Source organism: Copadichromis virginalis, linkage group LG1, assembly GCF_057382275.1.
Source record: "Copadichromis virginalis isolate Kocher_CV1m ecotype Utaka linkage group LG1, C_Virginalis_male_GT1.1, whole genome shotgun sequence".
In the NCBI taxonomy this organism is placed as follows: domain Eukaryota; kingdom Metazoa; phylum Chordata; class Actinopteri; order Cichliformes; family Cichlidae; genus Copadichromis; species Copadichromis virginalis.
Window position 1 is genome coordinate 29,875,237 of NC_140618.1, and position 22,782 is coordinate 29,898,018.

Genomic DNA, 22,782 nt, shown 5'->3' on the forward strand with positions numbered 1-22,782 from the left:
TTAACATTCAGTTAATTTGATTTTTATTCAGTTAACATGTTTGTACCAAGTTAGTCTAATTAATTTAAATTCATGTTATATTGTTTAAACACCTTGGCACATCAAAAGTCAGTCTTGTTACATGAACTAGTAAAATATTTGTTTGTTACACCAATGTTAATCTTGTTGAATGAACAAATGTAATTTATGTCTGTAGTACTTACACCAATCATGTTTCAGTTAGTGTTTGTATTGCTTATGTAAACATTACTTTTAATTAAATTAATGAAACATACATAAATGATAACTTGCAAAACCATCTCTTTTATTTTGCTTGAACATTCTTAAAACAGTTGGCAGGATCCCAGTTCAGCCTAGCTTTCTCCCCTTTAACCATCTCATACTAAGACCACAGAACTTCCAGATCAAGACATGCTGACTGAAAGAAAAAATACAATAAAATAACCCTAACCCTAATAATAAAAATGAAATAAGTCTGTTGAATAGTTTGCAGACAAAAAATATTATCCCCAAAGCAACTTTCGTAAAATGTAGTAAAATATGCATTGCAAACAACAATATGAATTTTAACACAATTTAAAGCTCAGACATAACATTCAACATTACTATGTTGCTTGCATACATTAGTCCTCCATTTAATCAGGCTGTATCCATTAATAGTGACTTTATGCTATTTAACGTGTGGAGAAAACATTCAATTTTGAGTATAACTGCTCCCCTCAAACAATTTGTGAAAACCAGTGTGTATTTGCCTTTGTAACAATTGCCATCTGGCAAAAATCAGTGTTTACACTTAAACTGTATAAGACTTTAAGTTATGAACAAACAATCTTTGTATAATAGCCGCAGAGCAAACCACATAGTTTATATGAACATTTTATAACTTACAATTTTAAACTTTAAAACAGTAAACACATATTTGCATTGCAAAAACCTTGAAAAAAAAATATCTGGCTTGCCTGAGTCTGTTTCAAGCTCATTCACCCCATTAGCTTGTTTTTTAGAAACTGTGCCTTGGATGACAACCTCTGTCCATCCAGCTTCATGATAATCTTTTGCAAGACTTCAAAAGTGCATTTGAGCTCCGGTGGGTAGCTTAGGTTCAGACAGTATATCAGTCCAAATAACAGAGCACAAGCAATTGCAATGCTCCTCAAACCAGTGAGAACCTCCACGCCTTCAATCAGGACACCGATGTTCTCTGGGTCATCTCCAGGCTCCGCACCCTCCTGATGTATGACATACACTCCCATCACAGTTTGTTCCATGGCTTCAGTGTTGGCCTCAGTGTTCTGTGACGTAAAATACAATAATACATTTGTTTGAGTCTAGATATGAAAAAAATAAAGGAATTCAGCAGTCAGCGTGAATATGCTGATATATTTACTAAATTCTATGTCTCTGGTTTCACACCTCAGAAATTTGACATGAAACAAAACAAGGACCAATTGCAATATCTTTTATTCACACGTGGTGTCACATTTTACCATTTCATATATTGAAATTACCCATAACTCCTGGAGCAAATTACATAACACAGAACAACTTGTGAATGTAACTGACCGTATATTCCTTCACAAGTTTCTCATGGTCTTCATTCAGGTAGACACACAAGGACTTCAGGATGCATGCTCATCTTGCATGTATTGTGTCATCCTAAGAAAAAAGGGAATCCATAATGACAATATTTAGCTTTTAGGCAGCAGTTTGAAAAAGGAATACTTAGTTTGGAAGAGTCCAAAAGGCCACATGGTAAATAGACTGGTTCTTATATAGCGTTTGTACTGAAATGACTTCCTTTGGTCTATCGATAAAAAATACTCAACAGGCTCTACAACCCTAAAATTTTGTATGTAGTATAGTTTTCTTTTATAAGGAGTGGCAAGAGGGCCACACTTTCCCAATATTTTAGCCACAGGGTTAGAAACACATACAGAATTTGCAAGCTCTTCAATAACAGCCTGACTAATATGGAGGTTAAGGCTCTTAAAAATTTCTCTAATTGTACGCTTTGTCAGAGGTACACTAGCTGAACTCAACAGAAAAACTAACTCCTCTAAGAACTCATCTAATCCTTTTGCTGGAACATGAAATATGTGTTCCAATTTCAACAATATTACTGCTAATTTCCGTTCAATTAGTTCGGGCTGATTTTCAACAGCACTATTATCACATTCTGTCACTGACTCACTTTCAAATTCACCATAGGATACATCTTCAGAACAGCTAGCCCTTACGTTATCAGAGGACTCTATCACTTGAACTGGGTCCACACGTGTCTTTAAAATCTTTAAGTGTGTGTGGATGATGCTTCCTCTTGTGTGTATAAAATGTATTGTAAATATTTGTCTTGAAAGGGCAACCAAGAAACACACAACTAACTGTCTCGTTACTTCGCAGATGTGTTCCAATATGGACAAAAAAAATCTCTCTCAGAGAAGACACAGTCACATAACTCACATTTAAAAGTTACTGAACTTGAAGCTGTCTGTGTAAACTGAGATGAATGAGCTTTATAGACATGAGTGTTCAGTCCACTCCAAGTCTTAAATGTGCACGGACAATTAACATATATGCACAGATAATGTTGACCTATTCCGTAATGATGATGTAGTTTATAATGTTGAAGTAATTTGTACCTGCTGCTCTCTCTGGTAACACAATGCTTGCACTGCCACATACACGTCACTGATAAAAAATGAAATATGCATTAGAAAACGTCAAGGAGATTAAACTTCTGCATCATCCAAAAAAAATAAATAACATAATAATAATAATAATAAGGCAAACATGAACTTACCATGTATTGTTGAGGAGGTGCATAAGAATCTCAGAGCATGGGAATGTGGCTTTATTTTGTGATGTATTTCTGGGGAGAGAAATTAATTAAAACAAAGTTATTACTCTGACAAATTTGTGTTAATATCTACATACTGTGAAATGTGAAGACTGTTACGGTGCGTACACACCGAACGCGATAGACGCGACCAGAGCTTCAGGTTTACATGTAAAGTCAATGGAGGAGCACGATGAAGCGTGACTGGAGGTCCAGCTAAACTTCGGAAGCAGATTTGCATTGAGAAAACGCTTTTCTGCCTACTTCACACGACTGACGCCTTTGAAGCGCGAAGTAAAATACGCGCTGCAGTTTGTGTGGTGCATTTTGTGCATTCGCGCTTATCACGTCTACCGCTCCAGCTGGTAAAATCTGCGGGACAGCAGCTCCTCAAACTCGGCAAGGGACAGAAGGTGGTACAGCTGAAAGCGGCCGTCATCCAGACGGAGCTTCTGGAGCAAGTGGTGAAACTCACCAAACTGCTCATGCTTGTGGAAGACCTGATGGACCCAGGTACGGTGAGGACGTCCTTTAGGCACTGCTCTGCTCTCCACAGCAAATAGAGAAGGGAGACTCTTTCTTCAAACGCTAGATTGACAGCTGCCATTTTAATAACATACCGTCTGGCACTACTTCCTCCCAGATCTCTTCTTCATACGCGTGAAAATTGCATATAAAGCTCGACCAGTTCATGCTGGACGCGCTTCGAGGTGCAAATGTGCACGCGATCAGCTAGGGGCGTCTATCGCGTTCGGTGTGAACGCACCGTTAGTCAGCCTAATGCAGAGCACCAGAGAAACTATAATCCGAACAATTATCCACCTAAATCATTCTGAATTCGAAAACTAAGTGAATATATTACAAAAAAAGAAAATGCACATGCAATTATTGTGACAGATTTTATCTTACTCCTTGTTATTAACTCCCCTAAACGCTGGTTTAGTTGAATTAAACCTTTCATCAATCCAGTTAATGCGGTTGCCCGCGACTAAACTCCACTGACAAAAACAGGAATTTTAGATAGAGCATCATAAAACACTCATAAAATCACCAAAACCATGTCGGTCAGTCTTACCACTACTACCAACAATCACCAACTCCGGTTAAGCAGAAAGTAACCTGTCATTCACGGAGCTATATGCGAAGACGTAACGGCTCTACGCGGCTTTCCCGCTCTTCAAAGTTAGCTAACTCCAGAGAAGAAAAACAGTCCTACCAACGCAGATAACCATGAAACAAACCTCATTCAAAGTCGACAGAAACAAAAAAAAAAAACGAACTTACCAAAATAACCTCATCAGTTTTTGCTCTGTTGCAACAATTAGCGACTCCGGTTAAGTTTTTAAAAAAACATTAAATTCACCGACTTACATTTGAAAAATGCTTGGGTCTACAACCTCCCTGCTATATATAAAACTCCTCTAAATCTCCACACTACACAGGTAAAATTTTTTAACTAATAGTATTTATCTCTCACTCCACTAACCTAAATAAATATATCAAGAAATATTACTTACCTCACTATCAGGTATGCCAAAGAAGTAACTCCACGTGCGCTCGTTAACTTCTCAACGGACCTTTCCGCATCCGGTGGGCGTGGAGCATGCGCAATACATGACGCTATCAGAGCCGTTGGTTTGATGGACCTCATTCTCATTGGATTGCCATGAACGAATTTAACTCATCAAAGTTTTCTTTGATTTATATTCAACAAAAAAAGAATGAATCATTTAATGAGCATAAAAATGATTTCTTCATGTGATGTAAACATATTACTACTTTGTTAATCAAACACATGCCCTAGTTGATTTTTTTGAGTGTAGGACTGTAGATTTTGACCAGTTAATTGAGTAATCTGATATTCTTGCAAAAGAGTTTATCAATTCAATCACCCCAGAGATATTGGTTTGTGAATTTTGGAGAAAGAGTAACACATCATCCGCATAAAGGCTCATTTTATGTTCCACGTTCTTGCATTTTATGCCCTTAATTACTGAATTCTGTCTAATTGCTGCTGCTAGTGGTTCAATAAAAATTGCAAATAGTGAAGGGGAGAGTGGGCATCCCTGCCTGGTGCCCCTCAAGAGACAGAAGCTGGAGGATGTCTGGTCATTTGTTCTAACACAAGCTGTTGGGGAATTATATAATATTTTTAACCAGTTTATGAAAGAGGATCCAAAACCAAATTTGTGTAAAGTTGCAAATAGAAATTTCCAGTTAACTCTGTCAAATGCTTTTTCTGCGTCTAAAGAGAATATTGTAGTTTCTAGGTTTTTACTGTATGAGTAGTCTATCAAATTAAGTAATCTACGTGTATTTGTTGATGAGTGCCTACCTTTTATGAAACCAGTTTGGTCAGGATGAATTAAGAGGGGGGTTATTTTCTCCAGTCTCTTTGAGAGAGCTTTGCAGATTATTTTAAGGTCTACATTTATAAGGGATATTGGACGATAGCTTGAGGGATATACAGGGTCTTTGCCTGGTTTTAGCAGGAGATTAATGTTTGCAGAATTCATATTTGATGGAAGTCTGCCCTTTTCTTTAATTTCCAACAACGTTCTGTAGAAAACTGGTGCTAGAATCATCCAGAATTCTTTGTAGAATTCTGCAGGAAAGCCATCTGGACCTGGAGCCTTATTATTGTGCATACTTATCAGGGCTTCCTGGAGTTCACCTGGTGTCAGTGGTGAATCCAGTGCCATTGCTTGAGTGTCCAATAATTTTGGAAGAGTTATGTTGTCCAAAAACTGATCAATTTCTTTTTTTTTTTAGATGGGTTTATTTGTGGTGAATACAACGTTTTATAGAAATCCCTGAAAATGTTGTTTATTTGTATCGGTTCATATAATGTGTTCCCAGATGAATCTTGAACAGCACATATAGTTGTTTTTTCTTTATTTATTTTTAGCTGGTTTGCTAGAAATTGACCGGATTTATTACCATGTTCATAATTTTGTAGGCGTAGTCTTTGTACTAAGAATTTTGTTTTTTTATCAATTATCTCATTTAATTCTAGTTTTGTTTTGCGTATTTTGTTCAATGTTTCCTGATCTTGGTGGGACGCGTAGGCTTCTTCTAGTGATTTGATGTTTTTTTCTAATTCCTGAATATTTTTGTTTTCTTTTTTCTTTTTATGTGATGAGAAAGAAATTATTTTACCTCTCATCACAGCTTTCCCTGCTTCCCATAGAACAGAAGCTGATGTTTCGGGAGTGTCATTATAGTTCAAATATGAAGTCCACTCTTTTTTAAAATATTTAATAAAGTCTTCATCTTTAAGTAGTGATATATTAAATCTCCAGTTTTTTCTTGGCGTAGTATTATTCTTGTGCATTAGTGTTAAAGATACAGGACCATGATCGCTGACAGCTATAGGGTGAATCTCAGTGTCTGAAATGTCGTTCAGCAGTGAGCTGCTGACCAAAAAATAATCCAGACGAGAGTAGGAGTGATGGACATGTGAGAAAAAAGTATATTCCTTACTGGTGGGGTGAAGGGAGCGCCATGTATCGCAAAGACCAAAGTCGCTCATATACTGTTTGATTATATTTGTGGACTGCCAATTACGCTGAGTTCCCGCTGTATTGAGCCTATCCATGTCTTCATTTAGTCCAAGGTTGAGGTCACCTCCAAGAACAAGTGTGCCATCTAAGTGTTCAGAGAGTGCACTGAAAAAACCGTGAAAGAATGAGGGATCATCAACATTTGGACCATATACACTTGCAATACATAGCTTTTTATCACGTATAGATAGTTTAATGATTAAGAATCTGCCCTCTGGATCTATAACTGTATCGAGTACTGTGAAATTAATATTTTTATGTATTAAAATTGCTGCTCCCCTTTGTCTAGAATTATAACAAGCTGAGAACACATTAGGAAACTCAGGTGTTTTAAGTTCATTCGAACCTCTAAGAGGTCTGTGGGTCTCTTGTAATAGGACAACATCTGCCTGTAGTTTTTTGAGTTGGTTAAATATTTTTAACCTCTTTTCTCTGGAGCCAGCTCCATTTATATTCCATGTAATGAACCTCAGTGTACCCATAGATGTTTGTGTATAACTAGGGATGTATGCTGTGTGCGTCGCTTAGACAGGTGGAGAGAATACGTCACTTGTTCATAAATAAAGAGAAGGAGAGAGAGAAAAAATGTGTGGCGAGATGCTCTCTGAGTCTGACTTTGTGTATGCATAGTTACTAATATGAGTAGGCTTGGCTTAAGTGTGTGTGTATCTTATATGACTGTGTGCGCTGTCTGACTGATGTAAATGTGCTGCCGTTGAGCGCATGGTGCGTATGTGTCGAAATAAAGGATGTTTGTGGATGAGTGTCGAAGCAGGTGATCGAGGCAGTGAAAGGAATAAAGAAAGAAACCAAGGACAGGGGTGAGCAGCATAAAACCAAGAGGGGGAAAAGAGAGGAGGAAAAAAAAAAAAACGAGAAGAAAAAAAAACCAAAAACAAAACGTAAACATTCCAATTAAATCACTGACGGAGAGTGACGGTGTTAATTCTGCTATGAAATCACACTTTAAGATGCGATTGATACTGGTAAGTTAAACAGATGTTAATGCAAGTTAGTGTGAGTGGATAGGGAAATGGTGTAGCTGATTCTTATCTGGTGTGAGGTTAATACAGCCACGGAGTGATGTTGGGGTCGCGGTGGAGCTGTCCGTCCACATACAGCCGGTCCACAGCGATGACAGCGCGGGAGCCCTTCTGGATGAAGCCGCGTCGGATTGGGAAGAGGACCCTGCGTCGTTCCAAGATCTCTTTGGGGAACTGGTCGTTCACGCTGAAGTCCGTTCCTTTTAATTCCCTGCCGCGGCTTTTCACATGTTGCTTTTGTTTGAAGTGGCCGAATTTGGCCACGATAGGACGTGGTCTCCCGGCCGTAGCCCGAATGGGGCCGAGGCGATGTACCCGATCGAAGACGATGTTCTTCACAGTGTCCTCCGGCAGCTTCAGGTGGGTTTTGATGAAGCTTTTTACCGTGGTCTCCGCGTCCTCTCCAGCGGCTTCTGGAATACCAGAAAATACCAGATTATCACGCATGCTACGAGCTTGTAGATCGATAACTGTTTCTTTTATTTTTTTATTTTCTTTATTGAGCTGGGTAACATTATCTGTGAGACATTTCACCGACTCCCTTAGCGTGGCATTTTCAGCAGCAAGCGTTTCCACCTGCTGCTGGCTGTACTCCAGGGATTCTCGCAAGCATTTAAATTCTCGGTGAAGAATCTCCACCAAGGACAGCCTTGCGTCGAAACTGGACAATCGCTTGTCGATTGACTCCAATATGTCGGCAATATCTTTGCCGGCTGGCGATGTTGAGCCGGGGGAATCTGCCGGGCGTTGTCTTTTCGACGACGGCGTCTCAGCTTTGGCCGGGGAAGCTGCACACGGGGTCTTCTTCATCACGAGATCCTGAAAGCACTGATCGATGTAATCTTGGAGAGTCTCTAAACTCTCCTCGTTGTTCTCCAGGGTGTTGGAGATTATTTAGACAAATAGTGTTAGTTATAAGACAATTGATAAGTGTATTTGGTAATGCTGAAGCTTAAATGAATTTGTTCAAATCTAAACTACCATTTGCTTTAATTTTCCGCCAAAATCTCCGGCGTCTGACGTCAGTTACAACATGAGTCGCTTACCTTGTCCTCACTTCCGTCACTTACTCACCTGCTCCCTCACTTACTCACCTGCTGAGTTGATTTGTTTCTGCATTCAGGTTGCAGTGCGCAAGTAAGGGCTGCTCATTGTTTTATTGCTTTTTTCCTTTTTATATTGAGTCTCAGTTTGTCAGTAAATGGACTGTGATGTATATGAGAATGCATTTGTATAAAATAAGAGAAAGGCATTTTATATATTGGAGGTTTTGAAGCATATGGATAGGTATGTCATAGCAGCATTGCTGGTATTTCTAGACTTACTCGCAATGCTCCTAGACTTACTCCTCCAAACCTCTGGGACTGCAGTCATACCTTTTACCTTAGGTGGTAGCAACAATATTTGAGCAATCCCTGCAACAATCACCCAGTAATGCACAGCACATTGTTCACACAGTGCTTGTTTCTTTAGAAACTTCTATCGAAATGTTGAATTTCTGCTTTTTTGTGATAAGATTCTCCCAAAAATATTTCTGTGTTAGCCTGACACATTAAGTGTTTTTTCCTTTGTTTAGTGTGCTGTTAAGCAGTATTTAGCACTACATTGTGACTGTAGCCTTGAGACACTAATATTTTTCCAGTGCTAAAGTCCTTTTAGTCCTTTCCTTTTTTTTTTCCAATGCCATATGTGTTCCAAGTATATGGATCCATCTGCTTTGGCGACCCCTTGCGAATAAAGCAGTTTTATGAAATCCCAGTTTTAATTTTGATAAGAGCTGGTGGGAAGCCCCAAGGGAAGACAAGTACTCTATCACAGCAGCTGTTTGATGTGTGGTATTTTATAATTTAGTCACTAACCAAAAAATGAAAAGAAAACAGCTGGGTAGTGTACGTCATTAGAGACTCAAATGTCACAACGTTTATTTTCATCCACAGATGCATGAATTTTTCACCAAGATCTTGTGTTGTTGTAGTTCTGCGTAAAGCCTTCTCCCGCACGTCCCAAAGGTTCTGAGTGATGTTAAGGTTTGGACTCTATCCATGTGTGAAAATGATGTCATGCTTCCTGAACAACACTTTCGCAATTTGATCCTGATGAATCCTGGCATTGTCATCTTGAAACCTGTCTGTGCCATCAACATTTACTGATGGAAAGAACCTGGTCATTCAGTATATTCAGGTAGTCAGCTGACCTCATTTTTGGACACATAACTTTGCTGAAGCTAGACGTGACCATTGGAAGCAACCCCAGACCTTAGCATTGCCCTCACAGGCCTGTATAGAAGGCACTAGGCATGATGGGTGCATCACTTCATCCGCTTGTCTCTTCTTACCCTGATGCGTCCATCACTCTGCAACAGGGGAAGTTTGTGCTCGTCAGACCACGTGACCTTTTCCCTTGCACTGGAGTCCAAGCTTTCTGCTCCCTTGCAAACTGAATCTTTGTTTTCTGATTAGCTTCACTGATAAGTGGATTTCACGTCACCGCTGTTTAATCCCAGTCCCTTGAGTTCTCTTTGCATTGTGCATGAGAAAATGCTCTTACTTTCAATATTAACCATGGCTGTGATTTATACTATTTATTATTGTTAATATTAATCTGGGCATCTTTTCCACAATGTGGTTTTTTTTTTTTTTTTTTTTTTTTTTTTTTGTCCTGTCTTCCTCCCTCAACACCAACCAGTTGTTGCAAATGACCGCCTCTCCATGAGCCTTGTTCTGGGGGAGGTTTCTTCCTGTTAAAAGGGAGGGTTTCTTTTTCCCACTGTCGCCTAGTGCTTGCTCACAGGGGGTCTTCTGATATGATGTGACTTCACCAAATGTCTAAGTGATTGCTGATTACGATCATTCTCTCACACATTTCTTCTCCACGATAATGGTTCACCACTATCCTTATGGATTTTAATAATCCGTTAACCTTAATCCAGTTTTATTGCTATCAGCAATCTCCTGAGTTGATTTCTTTGCTTGATGCTGGTCAATAATTTGTCCCTTCAGAAGGGAATGACATCTTTTCCAAAACCATAGGATGTTTCTTCTAACACAGTTCAAGAAATGAAAAGCTGCTCACTGCATCAGTTTGGGGGAAATAACCTGTAGCCAGGTCAAACATATTATTCTCTGCAGTGATTATCCAATAGAAGGCTCTTGTTAGCTTGTTGGCTTCATGTTTTTGTGTTTCACACAGGATTTGTATGTTCCTTGATTGGCTCCTTTTTAATGTCTTAATTAACTGATGGTACTGTTTTAAAGTGAAAAACTTCCTTCAAATCAGATGCGTTCATGTCTGTTAAAAGATTTAATTTTGAAACATCAGTAGAAAGTGCTGAGTTTAGTCCCTACGAAAGAAAGTTTGAAAGCACAAAGAGTTGTACAACTTGAATTTAATAAAATCGGAATGAAACACTTGATGTCTGCAAATCAGTGCGTTCAGGTTCTTGTCACAGTTATCCGCCCTACTGGAGTGTCCTCGAGCAAGCACATTTAATCGCCACAAATCAAATGTTCCGTACGTCTTGTTTCTGCTGAGCAAATCAAGAACTCTAAGAATCAGTAAAGATACTGTATCACGCACACACTATCAGCTATACGTGGAAGAATATGGCGGCAATGTTCCAAAACATCCAACAAGCGCGAGCCGACCTCGTCGCCCAGCATCAAAACACAACCAGAGATTTGCCAGCTCGTACTCTGACCTCCGTGTGATCCCGTGTGAAATCTTTATTTCTCTGTAAACAACTCAGACTCCTCACAGCGAACGAACATCAACAAAAGGAGCCTTGGCTGCACTCGGCTATAAACACGCAGCAGAAAATGGCTTCCATCTCTCAGAGCCTATTAAAGCAGCATTATTTTCCTCTTCTGTCTGAGTTGGTGCATCATCATCTCGACAAACTGCCTGATTAGACAGACCCAACTCATAAGAAACCTAAACATCTGTAGCTTCCTCCTCTCCTCCTCTTTGTTTTTTTTAAGCTGGTCTCAGAGAGGAGGAACAGTGTCGTATCTTTGGGTGTCTTTGATTCTATACTAACATGGGCGTGGTGGGTGATGGCAAGAGGCCAAGCTCTGAAAACACAGCAACACGCGTGCTCCAGTGTGCACGCTGACAAGGATTGCAGGACCAGAAAGAAACTTTAATGCCAGCCTGAGCAGTGCTGTGTGCACGCTGGAATGCTTAAATGAGCTCTGTCAGTATGTAACTTTACAACATGTGGATAATAAAAGGTAATAACTGCAGGGGGGGCAAGAAACACTTCTGGAAAGTTGTCATTGTGCATGAATGTGAGTGTGACATTTAGAGCCGACCTTTTTGTCGCCGATCATTCTGGCGTTGTAGTTTGAGTGACGCTGGAAGGATTTTTGTCTTTGTTCTGTCTGTGAACGCTGCTGCATGTTGTGTTTGTGCACGCACATGTGGCACTGCCTTTGATTCTGTGTGCGCGGTGCGCCCGTGCATGCGGTGCACCAGAGAAAAAGTAGCAAGGCCACTAACAAGTTAATAAACTCCAGCTGGGCTTTGTTGTGCTGAAGAGTGGCTATGAAGCTCGAGCACATTCTCTGATGTTTAGCTCACATTTCTTCTTTTCAAAGCAGAGCCGAACCCAGATTTTACGTTTTCTTGCTGTAAAGAGCCTGGTAATAGTTACACCCCTATTTTTTATGTGAAATATAATTTATTATTTCACTCTATTTTATCAGCTGCCAATTTTAACACCTTTTTAGACGTTGATTTCAGTTGTTATGAGCCTGCTGAATGGCAGTTATCTCTTGGTATCAATCCCAAGTAGGTGGCCTCCGCTTTCAACTAGTGGGTAGTTATACCTCATTCTGCCCTTCTGAGTGGAGGTTCACAGGTTAAAACGGCATTAAAAGTGGCTGACGTATAATCAAGTCAGCTCTCAACCACAACAGATGAATTTGCCACCAAAAGCGAGCAAACTCTTGTTTTTACTCAGTCTTTAGCTTTGTTTTGGAACAAAAGGTTAGACGTTGGCACTTCCTTTATTTAACCCACTTTTTACCATGTAAAGAGTGTACATTTGCTAGCTTAGCACAGCACTTAGGAGCAGAGATTATACACGGACAGTAGACGTCTGTGTTGCTCTCTGTTTATCTCTCATTACAATGGATGGTAGAGGCTTACCGAGCCAGCTCGAAGGTAGAGGGGAGTGCGCCTACTGGCAATATGTGTTGTACTGATAACAACTGATAACAGCCATTAAATGGGCCGATAACAGCTAAATCGCATGGTTTAAAACAGATGTGGTCACACTGGAACATAAATTTAGTTCAAACATAAATATGTCAGCCGCAAAACTTTTTTTCTTTCTTCACAGTTGTGTGCTTGTCGAAAGGTTTACAGACGTTTCCTTTTTGGGAAGGCTGGCTCGTTGGCGTGTGGGAATCCCAACCCAGTCACATCCCTTTTTCACCTCCCTTTAGAGCTCATTAATCAGATAACCTATGTATTTTTAGAGACCAGTGTGTATGTGCATATTCATTGTTGTGGGCACTGTGCACACTCCCACAGTGGCTAAGTAGTTGTTAGTTATTTTGGATCTCCTTGAACCTTTGCTGTTTTTGTCCACCACATTTATATTAATAAGTGCACAACAAAATATTAGAGCAAATTCTTAATATAGCCGCTGCAGTTCAGGCTCAGTAGAAACTAGGTCTACAGCTAGGTTAGTGTCATTTCAGCCTCTTCTGTTATTAGGCATGCACGGGGAAAAAATAGAAATACATCTCTGAGTGATTCTATATACTCAGAAAAACTGCAGCTGACTGTATATTTTGGTTCCCGCTTGGTTTATTTCCTCTGTACTGTAAACATCAACCTATTGGAGGTCATTCTCCCATCTGTCACTCCTCCCACCATCTGCCTTAGATACAGTTTACAGTTTAGAAACAGTTTAAAATGCAGCGCAGTGCCAGGTACAGCAAGGGTCTCAAACCGCGTACCATGAAGGACAGAAAGTCTGCAGGTTTTTGCCTTCAGAAGTGCTGAACTGATTTCAAAAGCTCGATATTAAGCACACAGTCTATCACAAACTGCAAAAAATCCTTTAGCCTGTGCTATCTGTAATACCCATGTTAGACTTTTAGAAATTTCACCTCAGCTGTCCTCCTCTCTTCTTCTGCATTTACTCAGAATAATCTCCTGGTACTCTGAGACACATGGTTGGAGATTTGTATTAATAGAAGCTTTTATTTATTTATTGTGATTATGCTTGCGCCTCAAAATTAATGTCCCGGTGATTTATTTATGTTTATTAAGCACCATTAGTCAGAAATAAGATTTCATGCTATGCCGGGAACTGTAATTCCAGCTCTTGATCATTGCTCTCTGTTGCTTCTTTCAGTGAGAATAAGTAGAAGCTCAGTTTATAGAAATTCTGCTGCATATGATGTAGTCAATTTTATGAGCTTATAACTTTTGCTAAACAGCAGAATCTGTCGCTTTAAGGGGTAATTAGAGGATGCTGTTGCATTAAATTCTGTTAGGATCTGAGTCCACTCTGCAAACAAATATAAAATCTCCTTTTAAATATAAACCAGCAGTTGTACTGTCCACCCATGTCAAGCCAGCATACACCTAATCTTGCTATCAAGACCAAAAGCATCTGAACCAACAGGAGCCGGCTGACTGGCAATAAAGTAAGAGTCTTCACTCTGCTGAAGTGGAAAATCTCACTCAGTCTAGCATTATTGCATGTAACTTTGACCTGCTGAGTTACAAATAAAGGTTGAGGGTTTTGATTAATCACCAAGTTACATATTGACAGACCCACCATGCCAGCGACTTGCAGTCATGTGAAAAGGAGACTTTTCACTGCAGTCCTTTGAAAACCCAAGTCCACCCTTACTCACTCCATCGGAATTAAGAGGGTCAGTAACTGATCATCAGCAAGTGTGAGCACCTCTATGAAAGCAGCTATTTTGGCATTTTACAGTTTATTACGAGTGTACATCCCAGGAACTTCATCTCAAGGTCAGACACTGAGCAGTACAGTACGTCAAAAGCAATTTCAAAGCATGGTAGTGGAGGGTGATGGTTTGGGTTCATTTTAAAGCTACAGGACCACCTGAGCACCTTACAGTCATTGAGTCAAGTCCTCTGTATGCCAAACTGTTTGTCCACTGTCCCAGCTGTCATAGGGGAATCCGTCGCAGGGCTAACACATTAAGACAACCATTCACACTCGCATTCACACCTACGGCCCATTTAGAATCACCAGTTAACATTGCCCATTGGTTCTCTTTGGACTGTGGGAGGAAGCCATAACCCACAGAAACACAGCAGAAAATGCAGACTCTGCACAAAATGCAAACTCAGGACCTTCTTGCTTGCAAAAGTGCTAACCACAGAAGACTGTGCCACTCTAGTATTCTAGTCAAATCTGAAGCCATCTGTTTGACAGCTAAAGCTTGGCTGAAATTGGGTCATGTAACAGGCCAGTGATCTCAAGTACAGCAGAGAACAGAATGGCTGAAAAAGAAAAGAATCAAGGTGTCCAAGTCCAGATCCTCAACCTAGTGCTGAAATGTCGAGGTGGGACCGAAAGCTGTGCATAAACAAATGTTTACATACCTCACTGAACTGAATAGTAAGCCAAAATTCCTCCCCAGTGATGTTAGAGACTGATAAAGTCACACAGAAAATAATTTCATTGAAATATTGCTGCTGAAGCTGGTTTTGGAAGCTATTGAATCATTGGTTATATTTAGTTTGTCCCAAGTACTAAACAGACTTCTGTGAAAAGATTTTTCCCACTTACATGTATATTATTAGAATATCTGCCAATAACTGGGCTGCAATCAGAAGTAAAAATATGATTTAAAAAAAGATTTATTTATTTATATCTTTTGCCTTCCTTACATGAGTGATCGCAACAGCAGATATCAGTGGGCCAAACTGCTGCATCACCACAGTAACAAATCTCTGAGTTTGTTTTAAGCAGCTGTTATGCTTCTTATTCTTGTTCTTCTGTAAACAATGGAAGTCTGCATAGTTTCGTGGGATTTAGCGCCTCCTGAGGTAGCATTTTGTACTTTTGGTGAAACTCAGGCTAACCGTTTCCCCTGTTTCCAGTGAGATTTTAGATTTTCCTTTATTTTTTGTTAATAAATCAACTGTATTTGTTCTGTGTAACATCCATAGATGTGTTGCTTTTGATTTTCAGTAAAAACAAAGTAAAGAAACCCGGTTGTGGCTAGCGCTAGGCTAGGCTCATCAGAGCCCTTGACTAAATCAGAGTCCTATCAGCGGGAGTTTGGAATAGTTCTGACAAGTGCTTAGTGGGCAGTTGGATTGTGTGCTGATAACATTACAGACTTGTTGTTTTTTTTTTAATTTATTACCTTGTAAAAATGCATCTCATACTTCCACGCTGTGCTATATCTCTATGGTGCAGCTAGCATATGTTGCTAAAGATCTGCATTATCAGGATCATTGGAGTGAACGGAGATGACGCGACTCTTCCATTCATCGACTCTGGGCTCCATGTGCTGTGTTAATGGTAGTTGCTTGGTTACCAAGGAAACAGGAGAGTGATGAGATATGGCACAACACGTGTCTTGGCAGCAGTGCCCGCTATAATACCAAAAGTTGACTATTGTAGATTTGAATGAGAAATATGATCTGTGGTGAGAAGACTAAGTTTAGTTTCAAACTGCTACTTTTAATTTTGTGTATAAGCAGGACAGAAATCCCAAGGAAGATTAATGGTAAAGGGCTAATGAGCAGCTTGCATCTGCTTTCAGATATAAGCAGATATATATTTTGCTACTTTAGACCAGTTAGTGAGAAAAACAAAGAAAATATGTTAAAGTTGATGTCCAACACTGTGCTTGGGTAAAAATACAGCCTTGTGTTAGTGAGAGTGAGGAAGACATCAATCAAAGGCCATTTCAACCTCTTTCATATCTCTCCCAACCACTCACTTTGAAACACCAGAAACAAATCCAGCACCAGAGAGAGAGAGAGAGGGAGTTATAGAGTGATAGGAGATAGGCAGAGCAAGAGTGAGGGAGTGAGAGAGCTTTTTCTATTTATAACCTGTGTGCCCGGAGAGGAGGGAGATGGTTGTTCGAAAGCACACTCGCGCATGATTTTGTTCCGCAGTGCACAGGCTGCTGCTTAAAACACACAGGAACATACAGCAAACACTGCACATGTCAAACAAATTATATACCACGCTGGTGATGAGACGGGTCATCACTGGGAAATTTAATGGCTGTTTGGTATGCCGAGAGGAGGTACATGATTGGTCCAGTAATCATCCATAGGAACTGTACTGCCCCCCACCCCCCTATCACACACGCACGCGCCATATATGGAAAGCATTTTTGTGTTCTTAAAGCTGGTGTGTGTGTGTGTGTGTGTGTGTGTGTGTGTGTGTGTGTGTACAGAGACACATTTTAACTCACACACTCACAGTTCAGCATTATTTTATGTAGCTAAAGCAACAACTCCTCCTCGCTCCTCACTTACACAACCTGCAGACCAAAACATTCCCACTGAGATTTATCTGTTTCACAACATCCACGCAGAGGGAGTAAAACATCAACAGTGTTTTAACACTGATTATAGTGGTCTGCGTAAGGAAAACTTGTAATGAAGATTTTTTTAAGAAAATCTTTTTCAGTGGAGATTTTAGTTGCTTTCATTTTTCAGTTTCATTCCAACTAAGAAGTTCATCACCTGTTCTACATCTCAGCTGGAATTTCTTTTTAAATATGTTTTTTGTTTTTTTGGTTGTTGTTGTTTTTTTTTTTTGTTTTTTTTTTTACCTGTTTGTTCATCTCAACCCAATTTAAAGTGTAGTTTGATTTCATGTGTGTACAGAACACATGAATACAGGTGTAGTAGGTTCAGTGATTTACTGAAACATGTAGGCGTGACACGGGAATGCAACATATAGATAAAAACTGACTTTGCACAGTCAGTCAGGGGACGACCGTGGTTCAGGGGGTTGGGAAGCTCATCTTGTAACCGGAAGGTTGCCGGTTCGATCCCCTGCTCTCTCTGTCTTGGTCGTTTGTCCTTGGACAAGACACTTCACCTACTGGTGATGGCCAGAGGGGCTTCTGTCAGTCTGCCCCAGCTGTGGCTACAACTGTAACTTGCCAGTGTGTGAATGTGAGAGTGAATGAATAGTTTAATTGTAAAGTGTTTTGAGGGTCTCAAAAAGCGCTATATAAATGCAATCCATTATTATTCTAACTTTATGGTTCAACACAGCCTTAGGAAGCTGTCTTGTAGTCTTCAGGAATAGTTCTCTAGGCTTCTTGAAGGACATTCAAAGCTCTTCTTTGGATGTTGGCTGCCTTTTTTTTCCTGTTCTCAGTTCAGATGATCTTCAATAAAGTCGAGGCCCAGACTCTGGGGAGGCCAATCCATGATCGTTCTTTAAACCAAGTGCAGATGTATCCCACATGTCCCTTGTCAGGTCGTTGTTGAATGTTTGTATTTCTTAACAACAACATTCAGATCAGTTTTCTCAAATATATAGAACGTACTGCACTGAGAGATGCCTTCCTCAGAAGCACAACATAAAGAAACGAGACTTTTGCACAGTACTGAATATAATACTTAAATGTCTGTAACTCCCATACCACATTTTTTATGACCCACGGGGCTTTTATCTTGCCAAACGAAAGACTTGAAGGTAGTGTCAAAGGTGAGCTCCCAAAGATGTGAGAGTATAAATATTAGTGCAAACAGAAGGACCTGAGAAACTGTCACGTTTGGAGTTTCACTACGACCTCTGTGGCTGCTATTTTTTGTGTAGTTGCAGTTTAAAATGTAATAACCCTAAAATGATAATTTGCTATTTTTACATTTCCATCTGAAATCATCAAACGAACATGTTCAAACATATTAATGAATTTTTCACAGGGATGATAGAATATATAAACTCTTTTTTAAACCCCTGAACTGCCACTGGTTCGATGGGATACCCATCTGTGCCAAGAGAAACTAACTGTCGGTGTCTGTCTTTCACTTTATGACAGAAGATATTTAAGCAAGTTTCCTAAGAAGCTGAAACATCGTTAAAGTCCAAATGCAAAACAGGGCTCGGTTTGAACCCTCGTGACTCGTAGTTTCATGTTGACCTCCTACACAAATCCAGCTCAAACTTTTCTCGAGCTCGCACCTGTGGGTGGGCCTATAAATAGCACGCACACATTTTCTCCTTCGTTTTCACCTTAGTGTGAGGTTTGGTTTTGGCGTCCAGGTGTTTCTCAGTTAGTCATTTCATGCGTGCGAGCCCTGCCTGATAATGCAGATGTTTATGAAGGAGAGCCCCTCTGCTACACAGCTGTGCACATATTTCCTCACCTGCTTCATGTATGGGGCGTGTTATTTGTTCAGACGTTGTTTTTTATTATATTTATGTCTGAGGGTTAAAAAGTAGATGCATGTAATGTGAGAAAGCAGGCACAATTAATTCAGGTTTATATGTAATGTCCTCAACTATTAAACATGTCCTTTCCCGCTTTCTCTCTGTCTCTCTGCAGCGTCAGACAACAGCCAGCGGTTTCAGGAGACATGTTTCGCCTTCGCTTTAACGCCGCAGCAAGTTCAGCAGATCAGCAGCTCAATGTAAAATTTAACGCCGCTCCGTCAACGCAGGATGCTGAATTGTTCATGAATAATTCAGAAATGTACAGGGTTTGCGCGGCTGCGCATTGATAAATGTGTTTCTGCTCTCAAAGGGACATCTCGGGGACCAAATGTGACTTCTCAGTTCAGGTTCAGTTGCGGTTTTGCCTGTCGGAGACCAGCTGTCCTCAGGAAGACCATTTCCCCCCCAATCTGTGTGTGAAAGTAAACGGGAAGCCGTGCAACCTGCCGGTGAGAAGCGCTCAGCCGTTTAATAAAGAATGTTAGAATGCCACCTGGAAAATGACATTAATGATATTCGCTTCTCATTTCTAGGGTTATCTTCCTCCAACCAAAAACGGTGTCGAGCCCAAGCGGCCCAGCCGCCCAATCAACATTACCTCACTGGTCAGATTGTCCACCACAGTCCCCAATACCATCGTGGTGTCGTGGACCGCTGAGATCGGAAGGGTAGGAGCCAAAGCTTTTTGCAGTGTGTGTGAATAACTGACACTTTAGATGCGTAATGAATGAATTTAAACATTTGCTGGTTTGCAGCTGCTCAAATACGAAGGCTTACTTTTTGCTTTTCTCAGCTTTGGTGTCGTTCTGAAGTTGAAAGCAGATATCTGACTTCCTGCAGCTCCCCCACCCTCGTCTAAGCCTCTTCCATCAGACAAACACGTAAACAAGCTTAATACAAATAAGACGAAGCTAATTCTGGCTTTACAAAGAAATGACATAGAAATATTATGTGTGAATGTCTTGTGTTCAACTCATTGCACTCTTGCTCCTTTACTTCCTCTGCAGACTTTTTCACTCCTTATACTTCCAAGCACTTGAATCACAATATAGTCTTTTTTTATTTTTAGTAACACAACATAAGGGACTAGAGACAAGTTACGGTTTGACTTTTTTTTTAATGGCATCATGATCATTAAAAAAATTAAATAAATTCTATTGTGTGCTCTATCCAGATACAACACGGTTAATTAATCTGGTGTTGGAGCTGATCCGCAGGTGTTATTAATGTGAATTTTCTGTCTTAAATAGAGGTCCTGAAAATCTGCATTAATCTTGATTAATGTATGTCCCCATTTATGCAACGAGGTGCTGGCGCATTCCTCAGTGTATGATCACATCACACGGTGTTCTTAACTTACTGTGTTCACATAGATGACAGACAAAAAAAGAAGAAGCAGAGAAGAGCCTATTTAAAAAAAGACTTAAAGAATACTTTGATTATATAAAGAGGCTTTCAAATTGGTGCGAAGCGCAGGAAGGGGCACAGTGTTCCCTTTTTACAGCCAAACGTTGTAAAAGAAAACCAAAATTGGATAAAAACTACAACTTCAGGGGAAGATTTCCCTTTAAAATACATGGATTCAGAGGCGTTTGATGAAGGATTTCAGGATAAACGCGTCATAAATGTGATTAAGAAAATTCTGTCTTTATATTTGCTGGCTTTTATCGAGGTGGGTGGAGCGCGACGTTCCGCAGACGGACAGTAGAGGGCGGTAAAGGAAAGGTCTGAGAACAGAAGAGCTTGCTGACTGTTGCACAACTTACATTAGTGTCACAGCAGATGGATCGATTTCACTGAGACTGTGGAGGCAAACATTGAAAGTTATACTGAGTAACATGTTCAAGGACGTGCTGTCACTCTCTGTCGTGTCTTCCCGTGTGTTCAGAGTTACTCGATGGCGGTGTACTTGGTGAAGCAGCAGTCGTCCACAGTGCTGTTACAGAGACTGCGAGCTAAAGGCATCAGAAACCCAGACCACTCCAGAGCACTCAGTAAGGACCTCTTGTTAAAAGAAGCACCTATCCAGTGTATCAGCTAATGCTGTTCTTCTGTTTCCACTGTAATTTAATGTATCAAAGGCTGAATTTGTGGTGTGGGACAGGGCAAAAGGCTTAAGACTGAACTCTTGTTTTGAAATGTTTTCATCCAGTTAGATGGGAGCTGTCTGTATATTTCTTGCATGCTGTTTTGCAAGTTGCATAAAAAGATTTAGGTGCAGTCAGGCAGTGATTCAGGAGGCTCATCTGGTAGGAGAAGTCAGGACTTTGGTTCTGACACTGACACGTGTTTGTCCTTCTCCTCTACCCTGCAGTAAAAGAGAAGCTAACAGCCGACCCAGACAGCGAAATAGCCACAACCAGCCTTCGAGTGTCGCTCCTCTGCCCGGTAAACATGCTCCCTGCTCCTCATGAATTTAAGGCCCTTCTTCGAGGTTCAGTCATGCCCAAACACGTTGCTCCACTTTTTACTTTTCTTTTTCCTCTCATTTTACTTTGTATGTGACTCGACATGCCCTCGCACATAACTTATGTATGTGAACATGAACCACCTGTCTTATTGTCTTCTGGCCCCTATCCTGTTTTGCTATATGGGTTTGTTGTGTTTGTGACATTTGTGTGTCACTTATACTTCCTTCGTGGCCTGACTACGTATGTGCTCACCGCGCAGCTGGGGAAGATGCGGCTGATGATCCCGTGCCGGGCGCTGACATGTTCCCACCTGCAGTGCTTCGACGCCACACTTTACATCCAAATGAATGAGAAGAAGCCCACCTGGGTGTGTCCCGTCTGCGACAAGAAGGCGCCGTACGAGCATCTCATCATTGATGGGTAGGTCGCTGTGGCCTGCCGGTGACCTTTGATCAAATAGTGCCAAGAGTGGTCCTCTTCTAAATACCGTGGTTGTAACAAATGCTTATTTCAGTTATTGTTGCCTTTCTATCAGCTCAAAGCAGCCCGGCCGTTCTCCTCTGATCGCTGACATCAATGGGTTGTTTTTGCAGAGAGAACTGGATATTGGATTTTTTTCTCTCTTTGGTTTTTTTCAGGCAATTTTCTGTAAACTTTAGAGATGATTATAGAGGAAAATCCCAGCAGACCAGCAGTTTGTGAAACGCTCAGACCAGCCCGTCTGACACTAACAGCAATGCCACGTTCAAAGTCACTTAAATCACTTTTCTTCCTCATTCTGATGCGTCGTTTTGAAATTCAGCAGGTCGTCTTGTCCCTGTCTACATTCCAAAAATCCACTGAGTTGGTCCCATGTGATTGGCCAATTAGATATGTGTGTTAACAAGGTGTACCTAATAAAGTGGCTGGTCAGTGTATGTGCCACACTATATTTTTTGCAGCAAAAAACAGCCTTTATGTTTAAAGTCCCAGAACACTGTAACAATTTACCTCGTCTCTCCTTTTCTTGTTGTTGTTTGTTTGTTGTTGCTCTGTGGAGCGTTGTATTGTTTTCTTTATTTACTCTGTTACTCAATGCTTGCTATGTGGTTCTTCTTCACACATATATATATATATATATATATATATATATATATATATATGATGGGATACAAATAAAATGATACAGCATAAGGGATTTACTCTAATAAATGTAGTGGGGGGGGTTTATCTTCCAAACACTTGCTCAATATAAAAGAACCGTTTGTGGAATGATTTTTAGAGAGAAACTGTAAAGTGGATGTGAAGTCTTTTTCTCTTGGTTGCTGTATGACATGTGTGTTTGTTCTCAGGCTTTTTGTAGAGATCCTCAATAGCTGCACGGACTGTGATGAGATCCAGTTTAAGGAGGATGGCAGCTGGGCCCCCATGAGGTCTAAGAAGGAAGTGCAGGAGGTGTCCTCTGCTTCCTATAACAATGGGCTGGATGGTGAGATGAGGGATAAACAAGGAGGGAGGGAAGGGGAATGCTAGC

General features: G+C 40.5%; 1 protein-coding gene and 2 long non-coding RNA genes across 5 annotated transcripts in view; 1 reads left to right on the top strand and 2 right to left on the bottom strand.

Moving 5' to 3' along the window:
- The window catches only part of LOC146719007 (E3 SUMO-protein ligase PIAS1-like), a 71,385-nt gene that overhangs the window by 39,911 nt on the left and 8,692 nt on the right, over positions 1 to 22,782 (top strand). For both annotated transcript variants that reach the window (XM_085458649.1, XM_085458657.1), the window contains exons 4-10: positions 18,971 to 19,055; positions 19,169 to 19,307; positions 19,392 to 19,526; positions 20,747 to 20,852; positions 21,173 to 21,246; positions 21,529 to 21,689; positions 22,601 to 22,737. In XM_085458649.1, coding sequence (XP_085314775.1) covers positions 18,971 to 19,055; positions 19,169 to 19,307; positions 19,392 to 19,526; positions 20,747 to 20,852; positions 21,173 to 21,246; positions 21,529 to 21,689; positions 22,601 to 22,737 — 837 coding nt within the window. The remainder of the gene's footprint in view (positions 1 to 18,970; positions 19,056 to 19,168; positions 19,308 to 19,391; positions 19,527 to 20,746; positions 20,853 to 21,172; positions 21,247 to 21,528; positions 21,690 to 22,600; positions 22,738 to 22,782) is intronic.
- On the bottom strand, positions 284 to 1,627 carry LOC146719008 (uncharacterized). Its single transcript, XR_014920817.1, has 2 exons — positions 1,564 to 1,627; positions 284 to 1,292 (listed from the first exon to the last, which is right to left on the bottom strand). It is a non-coding gene; the product is annotated as an uncharacterized LOC146719008 (long non-coding RNA).
- On the bottom strand, positions 1,639 to 4,438 carry LOC146719009 (uncharacterized). 2 transcript variants are annotated; one of them, XR_014920816.1, is made up of 4 exons: positions 4,354 to 4,438; positions 2,801 to 2,869; positions 2,640 to 2,688; positions 1,639 to 1,656 (listed from the first exon to the last, which is right to left on the bottom strand). It is a non-coding gene; the product is annotated as an uncharacterized LOC146719009 (long non-coding RNA). The 2 variants fall into 2 exon arrangements; XR_014920815.1 differs by lacking the exon at positions 1,639 to 1,656 and having other exon boundaries at positions 2,454 to 2,688.